The sequence below is a fragment of the Ambystoma mexicanum genome, chromosome 4q (assembly GCF_040938575.1).
Source record: "Ambystoma mexicanum isolate Mex_15411 chromosome 4q, UKY_AmexF1_1, whole genome shotgun sequence".
In the NCBI taxonomy this organism is placed as follows: Eukaryota; Metazoa; Chordata; class Amphibia; order Caudata; family Ambystomatidae; genus Ambystoma; species Ambystoma mexicanum.
This window is the reverse complement of record NC_090928.1, coordinates 866,100,442-866,120,080: the sequence shown is the minus strand read 5'-3', so window position 1 is coordinate 866,120,080 and position 19,639 is coordinate 866,100,442. Positions and strand designations below refer to the sequence as shown.

Sequence of the window (19,639 nt, the reverse complement as noted above, 5' to 3'; positions counted from 1 at the left end):
AGAGTTCGGTTTCCTTTTCCTTTTCCTTTTATTTGTGGTCAATGTACAATGCCACACATGTGTATATAGTTCTATTTTTAGGTAGTTTCTTAGGTAGGTTTCATTTGTTTGGTTGGGCTCATGGACCCTTTACATAGTTGGACAATGGATTGATTTGATATGTTTTTTTTGATTTTGCACATGGAATCATGGAATTTTCTTTTGGACAATGGATTGTGAATAGTTTGATCATGGATTAATTTGATTTTTTATTTTTTTTCCTTATGGACTTGAAGCAATGGATTTTCTTTTTTTACATTTCCTTTGGATTTGCGTTGGTGGAGGGAGAGTTTGGACTGTTTTTCTTTTTCTTTCGTTTTTTTTTGGATTGGTTATAATTTTCACTCATCTTTTGCACATGCTTTTCATTTCATGTTTGGTATTTTTGTGCGATTTCATTTATTTATTTTTGTACATAATACATTTTCATATTTTATTTCCATGTGTGGGATTTGCTCATTGGGTTGATGCATGTGAAAATGTGGGTTTACACAATCAATGCCAAGCAGTGTGTCTGTGTGACGGACATGTGTCGATGTACATAGTTGACTTTTGGTTTGTGTCTTGAGATAGGCATGTCAGTGTGGGGTGGATTGGGAAATCATTGCGTCTCAAGAATTGGGTGGCGTGATGTGGTTTTTTGGTGCAGAAGTAGGCCATGATTGTGCTTCTTTACTTTGTGTAGGGGGGGACATGAGTGGGGGCCTGCTGGGGGTTGGGGGCGCAGGGGGACATGAGTGGGGGCCTGCTGGCAGGTGCCCTTGACTGCTGGGGGGTGGGGGTGCAGGGGTACATGAGTGGGGGTCTGCTGGCAGGTGCCTCTGACAGTTGGGGGGGTGGAGGTGCAGGGGGACATGAGTGGGGGGCCTGCTGGCAGGTGCCCCTGACTGCTGGAGGTGCAGGGGGACATGAGTTGGTGATCACTAGTGGAAGATGACATGTGTGCTGGCTGGGGGGCATGGCCAGGGGTGCAGGGTAGTCCCCTGTGTTGTGGGTTGCCTGCAGGGACCGTGGATGAGGTGGAGGGCACACCTGGGAGGACCCACACTGCCAATTCACGTGTGGGACTCCCGTGCACCCCACTAGATACACGTACCCGCTCTGACAGCGGAATCGCATGTGAAAGTTCACGCGATCCCCAGTAATAGACGTACTCCACTCGCACAGGGCCCTTCGCGTGTGAAACTTCCCGGGAATCCCAGTAATGCACGTACCCCACTCGCACAGGGCCAATCGCATGTAAAACTTCCTGCGAACCCCAGTAATACACGTACCCCACTCGCACAGGGCCAATCGCGTGTAAAACTTCCCGCAAACCCCAGTAATACACGTACCCCACTCGCACAGGGCCAATCGCGTGTAAAACTTCCAGCGAACCCCAGTAATAGACGTACTCCACTCGCACAGGGCCCTTTCACGTGTGAAAATTCCTGCGAACCCCAGTAATACACGTACCCGACTCGAACAGGGCCAATCGCATGTAAAACTTCCCGCGAACCCCAGTAATAGATGTACTCCACTCGCACAGGGCCCTTCGTGTGTAAAACTTCCCGCGAACCCCTGAAATACACATACCCTGCTCCGATCGTGATTGAAACTTCACACACACCCCTGAAATACACGTACCCTGCTCCGATCGCGTGTGAAACTTCCCGCGAACCCCAGTAATACAAGTACCCCACTCGCACAGGGCCTATTGGGTGTGAAAATTCCCGTGAACCCCAGTAATACACGTTCCCCACTTGCTGTGTGCTGTGTGGCGGCCCTGTATACTGGTCCAGGGTTAGTGCAGCCCTTTGCGGTGGATTGGGGATTTTGATGGCTTTTCCTTGCGCGAGGGGCGTTCTTGGGGCCGTAACTGGCGCTGCTGCAGTGTCGCTGCGCCACGGCTGGTTTTGGTAGCTGAAATCCATAAATATGCTGTGCTCGGAAATGGATTTTAGCGCACGCGGCTTGCGCAGACAATCGCACACTGTGCGCAAGCCGCGTGTGCCACTTGTGCGCTAAATTCTATGAATTACCCCCTGAATGTTCTTCTTGTCTTTTTGTAGCGGAAAAACCACCGACAGGAGTAGAGCGATCGTCCCATTCTTTCCATGTTACTTGACTCCCATCCGCTGCCGGCGTTGTTTTTCTCCAATAAAAGTTGATTACAAATAGCGTTCTGAGATTCTAATAGTGCTCCTTGTTGCTGCATTTCTTTTGACATTTGGTCGTATAACTTTGAATTTGAGAACTAAACGCAATTCTCGCAGGTTAGAGGGCACTGGTGTAGTGAGACTTGTGTCCCCGGCCATGTCCCCGGCCCTCTCCTCATATCTGGTAAGAGCGAGGTCCGGACTCTTGGACAAACATAGACGTTTTCTTATAGCCGCCTCCCATGTTTCGAATCGAGGTCTAAAGAACTAAACGGGTTCTCAACCTATTTGAAATTATCATCCACTTCTTCTTCCTCTAAAGTAATTAATGTCTCAAGAAGGTCATTATTATGCATGCTGATTTCTTGCCTTGTATTGCAGACTCTTTCATTCGAACATATCATGTTTCCCCCATAGAAAGCACTCATTTTAGTTTAGATGTTAGTGGGGTTTGCCCCATTGATTTTTGCTCCAATCCCATGTCTATCATTCTTCTTTATACAGCGTATCAGAGGTCATTTCAAAACTAGTCTTTGTTAGCACCTGTCACATCGTGGGGTAGATGGCGAGTCTGGGATCGGTATCGACACTGTCCGCCATAGATCCTGCCGTCACGTTCCTTTTCCCCTGCGTGTTTGCAGGTCTAGTCTTTCTCCGCTCGCGTACGCGACCGGGAGCTTTTAGCCTTCCACTTCCGGGTCGCGTATGCGTTGCAACGCTCCCGGGTTGTCCGCTTGCTTTGCCTCTGTAGGAAGCCTTCTGTGTTACCTCCGCCCGTTCCTGCAGTTTTCTTCCTCCCCTTACTTTCGTTTCCTTTTCCCCTTTTCTTCCCGTCTCTCTCTCTCTCTCCCTCTCTCTTTCCTTCGTTCCGTCTTCCCTCCTCCTTTTTCTGTCTACTTCGCTACTCTACTCCCATTCTGCTCTACCTTCCTTCTCTCGCTTGCTATTTGGTTCTGCCTCAGCCTTCTGCTGTTGTGGAACATATTATCATCCCGTGTACCGACCTTGCCTGCTATTTTGGACTGCCTCAGCCTCCCGTTTAGTGAACTGTTCCTCTTCCTGTGTACCGACCCTGCCTGCTATTTGGACTGCCTCAGCCTCCCGTTTTGTGAACTGTTCCTCTTCCTGTGTACCGACCTTGCCTGCTATTTTGGACTGTCTTCGCCTTCCGTTTCTGTGGACATTGGTCCTTCATGTGAAGCTTACCCAACCTGCTTACAGATCACAACCTGAAATCTTCCACTAGGGGTTTTTTGTGCCTTTGGCTTTTTCCCCTTATCCGACGGTCACGGAGGATCTTTCACCGCCTTACCTATACGGTGTTGCGGTGGCGTCCTTTCGTGGCCGTCCATATCTTCATAAAAAAAAGGAGAAACCAGGAAACAAGGAAGGAAAGAAAATCAGGAAAAAAGACAGAGGTGAGGAGGATTGGGAGGAATTTGAGACTGAAACTTCAGTTGAAGAAGAGGACATTGCTGACCTTTGTGATAGCACCTTTATTAATATCTCTGGCTTTTCAGTTGTATCCTCATACAATTCCAAAGTATAAAGGGGTAGTTTCCCCAGCGAAGGTGCAGAGTAGAGTAGCGGGCAGCGAAAAATAACTGCTTTTATAGAGAATCTACTCTGCAATCATCAGTGAGGAGTGGGATGAGATTCGATGTTTCCTAATGAGGTGCAATATAAACGTCGTTGGCTGTTGTTCACTTGCTCCCTCTCTGCTTGAACTGCACTTTGCTAAAGCTACAGGCCACTGCAGTCTTAAAAGATGTCCTAATCAGTTTCTTGCTGGTGAGTTTAAGTGGTGCCTCTCTGATGAAACTGTGCTTTGCTGGTGCCAATGACTCATATAGTTGGGTCAGAATTTAACGCTTGAGATTGACGGGAGCATTCGATCAGTTTTAGAGGGCAAATACAGATTTTCCATACTAATGTTTAGGAAAGCTGTGATTCTATTAAAGACACTGAGTATTATGCATCTCAAAATGTAATCATCAGCATTTGAAATGTCCTAATGAAGCGTCTCTAAACATGATTCTATTGGCTGTGAGATATTACAATTTAATTAACATTTTTTCTGCTTTGTATTTTGTCATCGACATATGTTGTGTACTACATTAAATGAAAATTCCTTCTCTTTTGCATCATTAATATAGTTTACGTGGGTGGGATAATACTTTGCCTCCCTATCTATAATCAAATCATTGCTCATACTACGCTTGTTTAAAGTATTTTTAGTACCAATGTAGCAAACTGATCGTTGGTGTAAATTTGAAGTTCCTAAAAACTGACTGTATCGCCTGACTCTCTACTGATTTGATTTTTTTGATTTGATTGTTTATTTTTCCTATTACATCTTCAATACTCACACCAAAAATACAAAAAAAAAAGAATACAACGGCTTTCAGCATCCTAACAGTCCTGGTTGAATGAGCCCCGAAGTTCTGAGTATCTATTCCAGCCTATACCGTGACCCATCTAATCCACCTGGCTAGCGTGGAGCATGAGACTGCTTTATATGGTTTGGTCATTCCTACAAGCAAATGCGTCTTCGTGATAGGCCTGTCTCTGCCTCAAAAACGTCGAAACATCCCACCATGCAAAGCATCAGCAGATTGGGGAAAGTTTGGTGAACTGTTGTTGTGGTCCCCATTTTACTACACCTAGCAATGTGAAAAGTCACTCCTTATGACGAAACACTTCGATTAGCAACATCTAAAGCTTGGACGTTTGAAAGCCTCTTGCAAGAAATCAGAAAAAAGCAGTGTAATCGGCTTCACTGACAAGGCCTTTCGAATTATGGCTTTTTTTCAGCCCAACTCAGGAAGAGTTGCATAACTTTGCCTACATCCCAGATCGTAGAATATCTAGGAGCCGGATGCCTTTTCATTCTGATCCCTTTCATTAACCTTTTTATAATGGTGTACTCTCTACTCTTATTGGTGCACTTTCTATCATTGAGTGTCCTGCTAAGATTGCAGACCCAAACACATTTATAGTTCCATACGACTTTCCCTCCAAGGCCAGGTCTGAGAGGAAATGTGCAACTTCTACCACATCCTTCTTAACAAGAGCTTGCTTCCCTCCACTCACCAGCTATGCCAGATGTTCCCAGCTGTGCTATGACCTAGCGTTCCTGGAGCCCAAAAACTGCAGTGAATCCCCCAGCCATCTGTAAAGTCCCAGCTTTCCCCAGGAACTTCAGAAATCATCCATGCCACCAGAGACAAGCTCCCGTTCACCACCATTGCATGGTGTTCCCTTGTCTGGTCTTGTAGGATGTGTGGAATTTGGAGTAGAAGAATCAGATGTGCCATTGAAAGTTCCAGGAGAATCTCAAACCAAGCCTGAAACGACCAAAACAGTGGCTATAGCTAGTTTGACCATTGTCAGGAGACAATATATATTGTCTCCTGACTATATCTACCGTACATGTGGTAATGATAAATTGGGTGAAGGCAAATCCGGTCTTGCACGTTTTTCTTTTTTTTTTTTATCCCACAGGTCCTGCAGGTTGGGTAAGTTGGTTTACCTACTCGTCCTAAGAGAAATGCACTCAACCCATGGCAACGGGTGACAACACATTTCCCACTGCTTTCCGTGTAATGGTTCATGTTACCATTGGCCCACTTCATATTTGATGCACTGCTGCCACCCAAAGGCAAGCCAAGCATAGTGAAACTTTTATTTGACTTTTCTTGCAAACAAATCTTGCTGGAGAAATGCATCCGCTGGGCTCGAAATAAGAATTGAATAAGCAGGACCTACAAGCAGCACCTGTGTATCCAGCAGTCACCAGGAAATACCACGGGGGAACGAAGAGCTAGTACATAGCGTTACACAATTCAGACTTCCACATAAAATGCAAACATTTACTTATATCCATTATTTATGACCTCTTATGCCTTAAATGCCATATACAAGTGTCCTAATGTTTATTAATAGAAATGCTTTCATAGTTATACTTTCATAGTTGGTTTGTTCGGCATCAGTGGCCTGGGGAGCCAAAAGTAGCTCCTGCTGTTTGTTTTAAGCTAACCAGGCTCTTGTTGGCTATAAGCAGAAGCTAAATAGCTTCTCGCTCCCCTCAATTTCAACCCCTAATCCATTAATAATGCTGCTGGATCCGTTCTCCAGCAGAAGAATCTCTCCAGTGGCAATTGCTTCTTGAAGCAAACCGCTTTGTCAGGTAAGGCCCCATGTGGCCATCAGCCTCTAGCACACTCCTTTGTGTAGCGTCCAGTCACTGTGGCCCTTCGGGTGTCTTGAATTAAAATTGGCTACCATGTTTGCCAATACTAGTAGGTACTCCACTTGAGCGGAAATGATTTGACAGCAATGCCAAAAGTCTTGGGCCATTTCCACTACAAGTTGAGAAATCGTGCACCCTAGGGTGTTCATGTTCCTCATTGCTGAGTTATTGTCTATACTGGGGAGTTGGAGTTCTGATAGCAACAAAGCAATGCACTAACATATCCAGGAAATGTATATGGTAATTCCGCTCTTCCTGAGCCCTTCTGCTTCCTTTTGGCCAGTGTGCCATATCTGGCTCTCCAGCCTGATCAGCCGACATCCGTTCATAGTGCTACGTATGGACAGCATCTGAAGATACCGTTCCCATTCCAGGCTCCCATATGATCCAGCCACCATTGCATCTTCGTTTTGACTATGCTGGATATTGGTACTGCCTGATCTTAATTCGGCTCTTTCTGTAGGTTCTAACTCTTAGTAGTGCTCGATAGTGTAAAAGACTCGGAAATATGTCTTGAATGGTGAATGGAAGACACTAACAAGCCCGCTGTCATGGCTATATTCCTGAGCAACTTATTTCTTTAATAATCGAAGGGGTCTCTTTGCAAATTGTTCTCATCTTCTGTCAGGGAAAACATGTCTCTGACACTGTATCCTTTATCTGGAAACCTCGATTGTGCAACAGAGACACCGATTTCTCTATTGTGCTGCTCACAATTTGCAGTGAAAATGGCATTGTGTCGAGTAACAAATAATGGGTCTGCAGTGTAGCTGCTCAATTTCACCACTGGATGGCGGCAGAGCACTATGCCAAAGAGGCACTGGCGAGAATGCAAGCTGATATTTTTGGTAAAAAGTGGAAGAGACCAGGGCTGCAGTGTTGTATGCTTTCCTGATTTACATATATAGTGGAAGAGCCATCCATCGCACCATGGTAAATATGGGTCGTTACCCCTGCTGACAATAGGCGCACATTATCTTGGATGGTTGAAAAGCCGACGACCGTACTTTTAAGTTCTTTATAGAGAAACTCCATTAATTTAAAATTAACTTGCCACGCACATCTCTGAGATATTCCAACATGGCAAATGTTGAACGGTGAGCTTTAATATTTGCTAGGCCGTTTCCATGACGGATGCGATTCCTGTGACTACCTTACCTCTTCCACTGTATCCTACATAATGTTTCCAATCGCCATCTGTTTACCCCTTCTCTCAACCAATTGCCAGTCTAAATTCGGCCCACAATCTTAGTTTCCATCTTTCTTACAGCCTTATTCTTATGGTTACCTCATCCCCTCTATGTACCTAGTGTGTTGGTTCTTGTCATATCGTGATCTTCAGCCTCTACCAGATTCTAACTTTGCTGCTCAGCTCCTCTGCCCTTTTTATCCATCACAATTCATGGCGAAACCTTAATAATCCTTGTACTACACTCCATTTACCAGACCTCCAAAATGGTGCCTGGCTCAGAAGTGAGCACCAATAAGAGTAAAAATATTGACAGTAAATTGTGGTCAGTTTTCTGGCCCGTTTGCCATGAATCTGACTTATGTTCAAGATTGTAAGCATAGGCCCTTCACTTGCCCTCAGCCATTCCACTTCGTCTGCACATGCTAAGACATTCTTTAAGGTTAATATAGGTTTACTTCCATCCTATATAAGCCAAAACTGTTGGCTTTGCCAATGCTTGTTGTAAACAGGACTTCAGTGAAGGACACACATAGTGCTTATAAATTGTGTGGCTGGCCGATCTGGTTAGACGTTATTACACCAGGAGTGCATTTACAGCTCCAATTAAGTCATTAACGTTCGGAAGACTGCTTTGAGAAAATACTGGCAGGTACTGTAAGTGCAAAGTTTGATGGTAAGGCTTGATTCATATTTTCTTTGTTTAAACCTAGGACAGAGCGCACCATATCTTTACTTGTTCTGTTTATTAGTAGAGAGTGTTTCAAAATATCTATGTGCTTGACAGGACACATAAATACATTGTTAAAATGCATAGTGTGCTTGTTGCGTAATTGCACTGGCCTTCACAAAAAGGATGAGTGACTTTTGTGTGTGGTTAGTAGCTTTCAACTTGAAATTCTGCACCCTGCTATTAGTATGTACTTGTTCTGTATCATGATTATTATGTTGTCAAGACTTACTATCATTTTCATTCCTTGTTCCCTGAGTTTGGTTTCTACTGGTCTGGGGAGCTTTCTGAAGCACCAAGGGACAGATGACAGTCCAAAAGGGAGACTTGAAAACTCTCATGCTTGACCTGCTCCCATAAACCTTAGGAACCTTCTGTGCTGATGAAATTTGAGTATTGACACAACATCTTTGAGGTCCAACCTAGCCAGCAAATGCCTTAGGAGATTGATTCCTTAAATGTTGGTATGGCTGTACACTAGAAACTCGTTTGGACTCCTTAGGTTTATAACCGGTCTGACTTTATCTTTCCTTTTTACTAGGAAGATCTTGCTGAAAAAAAACGGTCATACCAGACTATTGCTATTACATTTTTTCCGTTCCCAGTGAAAAGATCTTTACAAAAAGATCTTTTCACTAAAAGGTCGCTTTAGAAAGACTGATCCATGACTGCACGTAACGGTCTCTCTTTCTAAAGCGTAACTGTCATGCCCCTGCCACATTCGAGTGCACGCAGGTGCTGGCAGGCTCTGTGGGACCAGGAAGCGGAGGGCGAGGAGAATGGGTACTCGCGTGTGTGTATGTGTTTTGGTTTAGGGGCTGTGGAGGCTGGTACTGAAATCCTGCGGGTGGGGAGAGGGAGTTGGGGCTGAAATCGCACGGGAGAGGGTGGGGATGGATGATGAGTGGGGGGGGGGCTTAACAACAATGGGAAAACCGCATTTTAAAGGTCTCAAGAGAAAAAGACCTTTACAATAACGGTTTTCCAATCAAAAGAAAATCGGTCAAAGTAAATCGGTCTTTTTCTCTTGAGACCTTTAAAAAAAAGGTCATTTCATATAGAACCACCTTTTCTTATTAGTTGTTGGATCTCCCCATTCAGACGTTATCACGACCTTAGAAAACCTTATCGGAGGAGGTTGCTCTTGTGGGATCTTCTCGAACCCCTGCACTGTCTGCAGCACCCATGTGTCCCTTGTAATCCTGCAGCAATAATGTATGCACAGTGCTATCTTCTCTGCTGTGAAATAGCACGTAGGCTCCTCATCGTTTCCAGCCTTGCTTGCCTACTGCAAACCATCCCATCTGCGTATTTCATTCTCTTTACACACAAGGTGCTGCTTAGTATCCAGCTTTACCGTTGCCTTTTCAGTACCATTTCCCACTTTTGTCTCTACATCCCAGCTGCCTAGTGACACTTAGGCTCTTCAACATTTCCAACTTTACCCTTGCATGAGTTTTACTGTGCGTTTTTGGGTTCTCGCTATCTCGAGTGCTTTATTCTTGAGTGCTTATTGCATGTAGTACACAAATAATACTAGTTTAGGGTTAAGACTTGGGGCTTAGTAGTTGAGAGTCCAGGGATAGGAGTTGTGAGGTGTTAAGAGCAAAGGCATTTAAAAAAAAAATGGCAACATGGGGGGAAATCGACTCAAGTATAATACTTGTCGAATTGAAATATATGTACTTGAAGAAAGGCTCTGTTATGTTAAAGCTCATTTATACTGCACACTATATCACTACTGGAGTGGTCCCCTGGCGGATCTGAAAAGCAAGAGTGTAGGGAACATTATTAGGACTGAGTAGGAAGAAAGTGCAAAAGAGCTGTGATGTGCTGTTGGCAGCTTCAGTTCGGTTTACACCGTTCGCTAAGTGCAAGTGTGATTTTTCAGTCAGTAGTTGTGTGCTGTTGTGAGAGGCTATGTGTGGTTTGTGTCGTTGTTGCGGTGTACTAAAGGGTGTGCAGTTTGGTGTGCTGTAGCAGTATGTTTGTGTTTTGTTAAGAATTTGAGAATTGTAAGCAGAGGGAGAGTTTTTTTTTTTTTTGTTCATTAGTTAGTGGTGGTGCTCCATCGTACTCCGTTCGCTTCAGCCACCACGGTATGCAACAGCCCTGCCTGTGTCGCCCATTGTGGTGTGCTGGAGGGGGCCTCCCTCCTGTATTCTGTGCAGAGTTGTGGGTCATCTGCAGGTTGTCTCTCTGGTGTTTGTGAGGGATGATTGGTTTAATCGCCGACTGTTGCATTGCCTTGCAAGCCATGCAGAGGTTACCGATGTTTGGTGTTGCTTATTTTACACTGAGAACTATCTTGAGACCCCCAGATTGCACCAAACGCATACCAACTAATTGGTTTGGATAACTGCCAAACTAAGTGGTTTAATCATTCAAGCATATATATAGGGCCGAAAATGTGCACTCACCACTAGTTGGAGATGAGACGCTTGCCGAGTGAGAAATGTTGTGCTGTCTGTAATGTTTATAATTTAGGTGGCAAGCTACTGTTTATGGCCGGCTAGTACCTTGCAATCTTTTGACTAGGAGCTTAAGTACCATCAAATCTGGAAGAACTTTTAACCCATTATCTGTAAGGCCCACTTAGCCTTTCATCCTTCCGAGGAACTTCATTTGGGATGACAAATGTATCTATATATATATTCTATGTACATCGCTTGGGCGTAAGCTCTATATAAATAACAAATCATTGTCATTATCTGTATGACCTTCACTTGTACATTCTAATTGTATACATGCATTTTGTTCACTTAAGGTGAGAAGAAGCTTGGCACAGTTATTACTCCCGATACCTGGAAAGATGGTGCAAGAAATACCACAGGTATATGCATATTTTATTGTCAATCTATATTCATTTCCATTAAGACATTGCACTGTTTGAAGATTAGGTTTAATTTGAACTGTTTCTCATTTTGGTGATGTTTTGAATGGATTGTGTCCTCCCACGTATTCCTCATCTTTGATATCTCCAATATTCAGCTGCTTCTGATTCAGTTTTTTCGGCAGTGGGCGGAGTGCGCCGATGCTGTCGCCTCAATGTCCTTTGAGGGCCTCTTGTCTCGAGGATGATGTCAGCAAAGGCATATACAGCACACGCAGGACCTGTTGCCTTCAGTTGCGTTTTTATGAGTAAGGTTACGCTATGAGAACTACAGCGCGCTTCAGAATTTCCTTGAGAAATATCCCAAAAATGTCTGTCTTTGACACCGACTACCCTGAAAACCAGGTTTAAAAACTGCGATGCCAAGATGTCGCTGACGGATCCGCATCAAGTATGCTTGTGGTGGCTCAGTGTGGAGAACAATACATCGGCCTGTTCAAAGCAGCAACCGATAACCGGAACAGCTCTGAAGGAGCGTAAAGGGACATTGGCGGTCGGTAGATTCCCTAAGAAATCCCTGCCGACTACCCCGTCGAAAAAGCTGCCTTCTGACGAAGCAAGATGCAACTCTCCTCAATGAAAGATCAAAAAGGTCCAGATCAAGGAATGGCTCCCACCACTCCTCCTCCTCGTCAAGAAATTCGAAGAAGAGGCATCATAAATCGCCTATTTCGACATCCTCGACCGACTATCCCACTAAGGCCTGCAGTCCAGCCGAATGGTAAGCATTCAGACAAAAAATGCTTAAGATATTCGAGAGCCAGAAACCCTCAAAGCAGGCAGGCCATGCTCTTACCGCGCCTTCTGAAGCCGGTAAGTAAAGGGCTCAAGTCAAATCCTGTGTTCCCTCGAGCCTGGGACAAAGGCCAGATTCCCATCGAGGCCTCGACACGATGAGAATTAATTGTGGGACCCTTCGAACCATGACAAGTCGAGGTAGTCAGCGCCATCAACGTCAGCAGCGTCGATGCCAGCAGCAACATCGACACCAGGCACCATCAACGTCAAAAACGTCTCCATTGACGACTCCACAGGCATCTGACTCGAAACTTTCGAAGCCTCGATGCCTTTACCTGAGATACAAGGTCAGGAAGGAAGGATTTCTTTAAATCTCTGACCTCTATTTATGAGGGCAATGAGCTGTCTGATAATGAAGCGCCCTTTGTTTTGCAGTATGGCCCATCAAATGTCCCTGATAGTTTCATATCGGAGGAATCGAGACTGAAAGACCTGCATGAAAATGTACAGACAGCCAGTGGAGTGGACACTTCACCCCCATTGGAATTTGGAAAGCCTGATTCAGATTAGCATGCAGATGCCTCTTACAAGCAGTCGATGACCAAAGTGTAGTGGATTACCTGTGATGGAGCAGACTTGCCCTCCCTTTCGAACAGGATGACCTTACAGATATCATGGATAAAGGTCCTCAAAGGGATCCTTTCTTACTCTCTTCTGAAGAGCAATATGAAAGGGTAAGTGCCAATTGGGAAGCACCGAAGTCAAGTCCGGCAGTAAATAAGAACCTGACAAAGAAATATCGTCCATCAAGTAGTGACCCCAGCTATTTGTCGAACACCCTACCCCAGAAAGTCTGGTGCAGGCAACAACTGCTACTTCTAAACGGGAAACTTACCCGACCATCCCACCAGATCGGGATGATAAAAGGGTAGATTTCTGGTCAAGAAATGATCTGCTGCGTGCAGGGCTCTTAAATCCGCCAACTCCACATGTGCCTTTGCAAAGTTCACATACACTCTATGGGACTTAATTTCTATGGCGGCGGAGCATATTCCCGAAGGGGAGGAAAGAGAGAGTTTCTTGACCATTGTAAAGGATGACAAGGAGGCCATGTGCGAGTCTCTTCAGTCGGGTTTGGAATCTGCTGACCGCGTCAGCAGAGCCATGGCAGCAAGCACTGTAATTCACATATTTGCGTAGTTAGGGAAGTCTGGATTTGCACCGACGTGCTGTCTAGACTCCTTAACCTGCTTTTTGATGAGTCTCATCTTTTTGGCAGCAAAGCTGACGAAAGCCTTGAGAAGCTGCAGACCTCGAAGGTGGCGGCCAAGTCTTTGGGTGCCGCTATTAGGAAGCGTCATCCTTTCCACCCCAGTGGAACATCTTGGAGGGGTAGATCCTTTCGCTACTACTCCTCAGTTGGAAGAGCGAGAGGAATGGCTGCTCAAAGAGGCCAAAGAAGATTCCCCGTGGTGGACGGGGGAGAGGTGCAAAGCCCACTCAAGCAGCAGCATCTTTACCAACTGCCACTGCATCAGTCGCCTCAAAACCTCTCTGAGGTCTTGAGTAGCGACAGCCTAGTGCGAGACAGACTGTCTAAGCATCTGAAAGAATGGCAAGACATTACTTCGGATACTTGGGCAAACAAACCATAGGCCAAGGTTACTGCCTCCCTTCATTCAGAGACCTCAGAAACATCCACCAGGGAGCCATTCTTTGAGGGTTCCAGATCCATTCCTTGTTCAGGAAATGTTAACCTGCTAGTGAAAGGTGCTATTGAGCCAGTACCTGTAGCGGAGTGAACCAAAGCATGGTATTCTCCTTATTTCATTATCCCTAAGAAGGACAGAGGACTGACACCCATCTTGAACTTGAGATACTTGAACAAGTCCCTCGGGAAGGACAAGTTCAAGATGGTCACAATTTGTCAGTTCCTTCAGGCCCTCCAACTCCAGGATTGGATGGTGTCGTTGGGCCTTCAGGATGCTTATTTTCATTTGCCAATCCATCTCAAACACAGAGTACCTGAGGTGTACCGTTGGCGGTTCTCATGATCAGTTTGAGTTCTGCTGTTGGGGCTAACCTCCGCCCCAAGGGTATTCACCAGACTGATGGCGGTGGTGGCAGCAAGTCTCAGGAGAGGGGGGGATTCATGTCTACCCCTACCTAGATGATTGGCTGATAAGGACACATTCTCCCGAACGAGTCCTAGATCATCTCAACATCACCTGCTACTCTCTCCATAGACTGGGCTTCTCCTTCCATTACAAGAAGTTCCACATGACACCATATCAAAAGCTCCAGTTCATTGGGGCTGTACTGGATACCTTCTTGGGAAAGAGCTCGCCACCCGAGGTGAGGGCTCAAGACATTCTGCTGATGGTCACCAAGTTTCAGAGTGCCCAGCGTCTCCCGGCATTCAACCTTTTGAGGTTGCTCGGCCTCATGGCATCCTGCATTTATCTGGTGCCAGAGGCTCGCCTGAGAATGAGATCCCTTCAAAGGGCTCTCAGGCCACAATGGTCTCAGTTCTCGGGCAACATGTCAGACCTACTTTGGGTTCCAAGCATGGTGGCACAGGATCTCCTGTGGTGTGCCTGCGAGGGCAACCTTCTGAAGGGAGAACCTTTATGGCAACCATGGCCTGAGATAACAGTAGTGACGGAATACTCACTCACAGGGTGGGGTTCCCACACCAATGATCTGACAATCTTTTGGAGCTGAGAGTAGTCAGACTGGCGCTGAAGGCTTTTCCGCCCTCTGTTCGGGGGAAAGCATCTCCTGATAATGGCAGACAACACAGTGGCCATGTACTACCTCAACAAGAGAGGCGGTGCAGGGTCACTACCACTGTGCAGAGAGGCAACACAGCTCTGGTTCTGGGCATTTCAAGAAGGAATCTTTCTATCTGCATTTTACATAGCCGGAGAGAAGAACACAGCAGCGGATGCTCTGAGCAGCCAGAGCACAGTCTCCCACGAGTGGGAACTAGCTCAGGAAGTCCTTTAAGATATCTTGACCCTTTTGGAAACCTGCCAAGTGGATCTGTTCGCAACCAGTGTCAACGGGAAGTGCGACTGTACTGCTCCAGGGAATTTCCCCCAAGAGGAGCTCTAGGAGATGTGTTTGTGGTGGACTGGGAGTTTCCGCTCCTATACACGTTTCCTCCAGTCCCCGTCATTCCTCACGTGATCAGGAGGTTGAAAATGTTTGGGAAATCCATGATCCTAATTGCCCTGGATTGGGCCAGGAGGACGTGGTACCCGGACCTTCTGGGCATGTCCATCTGCCCTCCAATATGTCTTCCACAAAGACAAGACCATCTCTCGCGAGAGGAGGGTCGGGTTCTCCAGCCAGAGGTCAAGACAATCAGCCTTCATGCATGGTTTCTGAGAGCCTGAGGTACAAGGATTGGGACCTCCCGGCTGATGTAATGGAGATTTTGCTTTCAGCCAGAAGGCCTGCCTCAAAGTCTTTGTACCGCTGCCGTTGGAACACATTCTGCAGCTGGTATAGGGATAAGAACGTGGTCCCTTTGCTTTGCAAAACACACACCAGTGGTCTTATCCTTTCTGCTGCACTTGGCCAGTCTAGGGCTCTAGGTTGTGACCATTAAAGGTTATTTGGCAGCGCTTTCCATCTTCAGGCGCTCATCTGAGGAAACTTGATATTTTAAATACCTTTGGTGATACAATTTCTGAAGGGACTCACTAATGCTTTCCCTCCATTTCCCTTTCAGGTACCCATGTGGCACCTTAATTTGGTGTTAAAATGTCTTGTGTGCACCATTTGAACCACTCAATGCATGTCCCTTAGGTTACTAACGTTCAAGCATTCATCAAAGTATAAGGGGGCAGAACATTAAGTTAACAGGGGATGCCCTTGTTTAGTTAACTGTGTAACACGAAAGTGTGGGCAAGTACCAACTGTATTGACATTTTAGTGAAAAAGAACCCAAGACGGGTCTGTTTTCCAGAACCAGGTTAACAACCTGTTGGAGTAAAACCACTGTGGTTGAGGGCACAGTTATTTTTCAAAAAGAGTAAGATGCTGCTGCAGGTTTTAACACCTACAGAAACAAGGCTGTGTAGGAGGACAGAAAAGGATAGAATTGAATTCTAAATATCCCTTCCTTTAGACCCCTCCTGTCCCTATGTAGCGCTGGTGTATCACCTACAAAAAAAAGGGACAGAATAAGAAGAAACACTATCTACTTCTAAATGTTGTAAAACATTCAGCCTTGTGTAAATGATGCCCTTCAACCACTTTCTTCCCCTATGTGTTTGCATAGGAAGAGACAAATACCAGAAATAAAAATGGTGCTTTTGAACTGAGGTGTACAGACATCCACTGTGTTGTATATAAGTTTAATGACCCAGGGATTGTTTGTAAAACCCCATGCACTGTGATTTTTAAAAGGAATAGCACAAAGTCAGGTTGGAAGCACTCTGAAATTGTGTTTAGACCAACATCAAAGACAAAAGACGTTCTTCTGGATCTTACTGTTACTACAACAGGTGGAGGGTGATAAAATTGCTCATGTATAGAGAATGAATTGGTATCTATAGATTGTAGCAATTACTGTCTACCGATTTCAGCGGCTCATGTTTGTTATGGCCGCTTTCTTCAGGGCAGTCTTTTTGTATTGTCAACAAGAGGGTAAGTGTATTGATTTCTATACCAACATGTTGATATTCTGGCAAGGAAAGTGGGTGATTAATACTTTACCACCTCCTTGGTATGGCGGGACTGAGACAGACGGGCGACCTGTGCAAAACACAAAAGATATATATACACATCACCGTTGGTTATTCACTGCCAGTAGATGGCTTATGAATTGGCAGTATTCTTAGTGCTATTCATGTTCTAAAAAACACTTTGCTTAGCATGGTGTGGTTTACCTCTTCTTATAGTTGTTACTGAGATGTTCTACATTTTTCAAAGATTCAAATGGAAACAGACTCAACCGGAACTTGCATATGTATTTTGTGGCATGTAGTTTATTGCTAATCAATGTCTCATGGTTATCATAACATGGACTAGTCAAAGCAGTATCATTCATATTGTATGTTGGGTCCCAATAAGGCCACTGACGTGAGTGTAGGTAATTCCTTGGCCTTATTGTCTCCTCAAGGTTCAGACAACTGATGTCCCTATGATTCAGGTGAAATGTCCTGATCCTAGTCCAAAGGTAAAGGAAAGGGCAAACGCTGTATTACACTTTCTATTAGTCGCATCATATTTTGACACAGGCACTTGACAAGGTAAATAAGTGCCTGTGCTCTGGGTAGGATCTAGTCCATTCCCAGATGCGTTCTGAGCATTTCGCGCTATGAAGCGTCTGAATTCTTGTGCTTACCGAACTGCAATCGATGCCCCGATCCTGTCTCTGCTCTCCCGACCCGCGTACTGAGGGCAGTATGAGTGGGGACCATTGATGGGCACATCAGAGGTCATGTGCTAGGTGCCCGACACGTCACGTGTGCAGTGTTGTATCGCGTGCGTGCGGTCTGGTCAACCCGGAAGTCAGGCACCTCTCTCATTGTTAGGTGGAAGAATCCACAGGCCATTCAGCGATTCTGGAGGTGTGTCCATCAGTGCCGAAGGTGTCACATGTGTATAGCTGACCTGTGCGCGTACAATCGAGAAGACAAACAAATCCCCCACCAAATTACCACCAAATTACTGCCAAACATGTAATGAGGCCCAATGTGCCCGCATCAGTGGGAACATAGTATGCAAGTACTTTGATGAGTAAGAGCAGAATTAACAGTAATAAAAATTACCATTTGTTATCTGAAAAGTACCCCCAAACCTCTACTAATTACTTTTGCAGCATGCCAAAGATATCAGATTGGACCAGAACGGAAAGGAATGATGCCTAGAATATGCTGCAAGGACCCCTCCAAGTAGAAAGTGAGCACATCTTAGGACTGTACACGTCCAACACTACTGTAGGGTTGTAACGATATACCGGTATACCCATATAAACACTATGAACTGTTTCATTATCTTTAAATAACCGTTTCCTTGTTTGTAACGGTATACCAAATCTGATTTAAATTATGTTTTTGTATTGCACGTGTGGAATGCACTTTACAATTAATGCAAGCAGGGCTATGAGTCACTGGGCTGGGCTGACTGGCTTCTTAGCACCGACACCCTCAGTGGGGTGGCACGGTGTCAGCCCTTGTTGCTCCCAAAGCCCCCCCCAGCTTTCATTCCACATTCCGTCTCTCACTCCTGCCCAGCTACCCTCCTCCCAAAGCAGCCCAACCCCCATCCACCCAAAGGATAGGCAGAGACCAGTAGGATGAGTGGGAGAAAAAATAGCCACAGCAAACTTTATTACACATAAAGTCAGGAGTTAGCTTACAGGTGTTCCGTTCACGCTCAGGATTTTCTGCGCTGAGAGCAAGCAACTTTCCCCCTCCCCCTCCCCCGCCCCTCCGGGTCCTTGGGGGACCCGATGCGGGCGCCCAGTCCCTTCCTCAGCAGTCCCTCTCTACCCTTTGGCCATTTCTTTATTTTGCAATTTTTCTTTTCATTTTCTTTCCCCAACGCTATTTAAGTGCAATTTTATTCCGTGCTTTACTTTCTTTCCATTCTCCATTTCCGCTTAGGCTCCTTCTAAAGGATGCGTTCCGGTCTCCTTTTCCCCTTTTTGCTCCCTTTCCCCTGGATTCCCTCTTCCCGCTTCCCCAGGTTGGCTTATTGGTCATAGTTAACTTTCCCTCCCCAAACAGGTCTGTAAAGAACGACCGGTGGGGGGTGTCTGTACTTCTGCTCCCTATATGGTAGAGGAGAGGCACAGAGGACCCCAGCCAAGATTCTCTAATACGGTAGCAATGGACGAGCAATCAAGGCCTAGCTTCTCAGGAGGTGATGCAGGCTGGTTCTTAAGTACAGTGTACCCCAAGCCCCCACAAAGGAATGTCCACACACTGTATTGGTTAGAACACAGTCTTTATATAATCAATATTCAAGGTTATGTACACTTATCATAATAACTCACTTTGTACTCAGGAAAATCATCAATGGCAAATATATACAATTCTAAAGTGGTACCACCCTTTGTATTAGATCTCATTAAAGTGCATTAACAATACTGTAACAATGTCACACAGATCAATAGAGTGAAACCAGCAATAGAGAGAGGAGAGAAAATAAGATGGTCGAGCAATAGACAGAATACTGGCCCCTACCACTAGACACAGTTCTGTGTGGAGACCCCCCACCTGGGCAACCTGTAAAATAAAGATATAGCACAAGCCTAGTCCATATATTGTTCTGCAAGTCTTATTCCTTCCTATAATGTTTTTACCCCCCCAATGTACCTGGTGGAGTCGAGTTCTTCGAAGAGGCGTCGACAGATCCTTCTTGAGCGACCCCCTTTCAAGCGGGAGTCACGGATCGTTGAGAGGCGTCGAAAGGCGTCGAGGAACTCGGTGTTCAGCGACGGGGAATCGACGGCCCTTCTTGAATGCCTTCCCTTTCAAGCGGGAGGCACGGGGCGTCGAACGTCCGTCGACAAACAAGGTAGAACGGCGTCGATGAGGCGGCAGCTTCGTCCGAGCGGTGCTCGTCGCCGTCGGAGCGTCTGCGTCCTGCAAGGCAGAGGCGTGCGGGGCACCTCGGTGACAATAGTTCTGGACCGCAA

General features: G+C 45.7%; 1 protein-coding gene across 1 annotated transcript in view; it reads left to right on the top strand.

The window, feature by feature from the left end:
* CRIPT (CXXC repeat containing interactor of PDZ3 domain) overlaps positions 1 to 19,639 on the top strand; it is a 165,054-nt gene that overhangs the window by 32,526 nt on the left and 112,889 nt on the right. Inside the window, exon 2 of the mRNA XM_069608442.1 lies at positions 11,116 to 11,181. Coding sequence (XP_069464543.1) covers positions 11,116 to 11,181 — 66 coding nt within the window. The remainder of the gene's footprint in view (positions 1 to 11,115; positions 11,182 to 19,639) is intronic.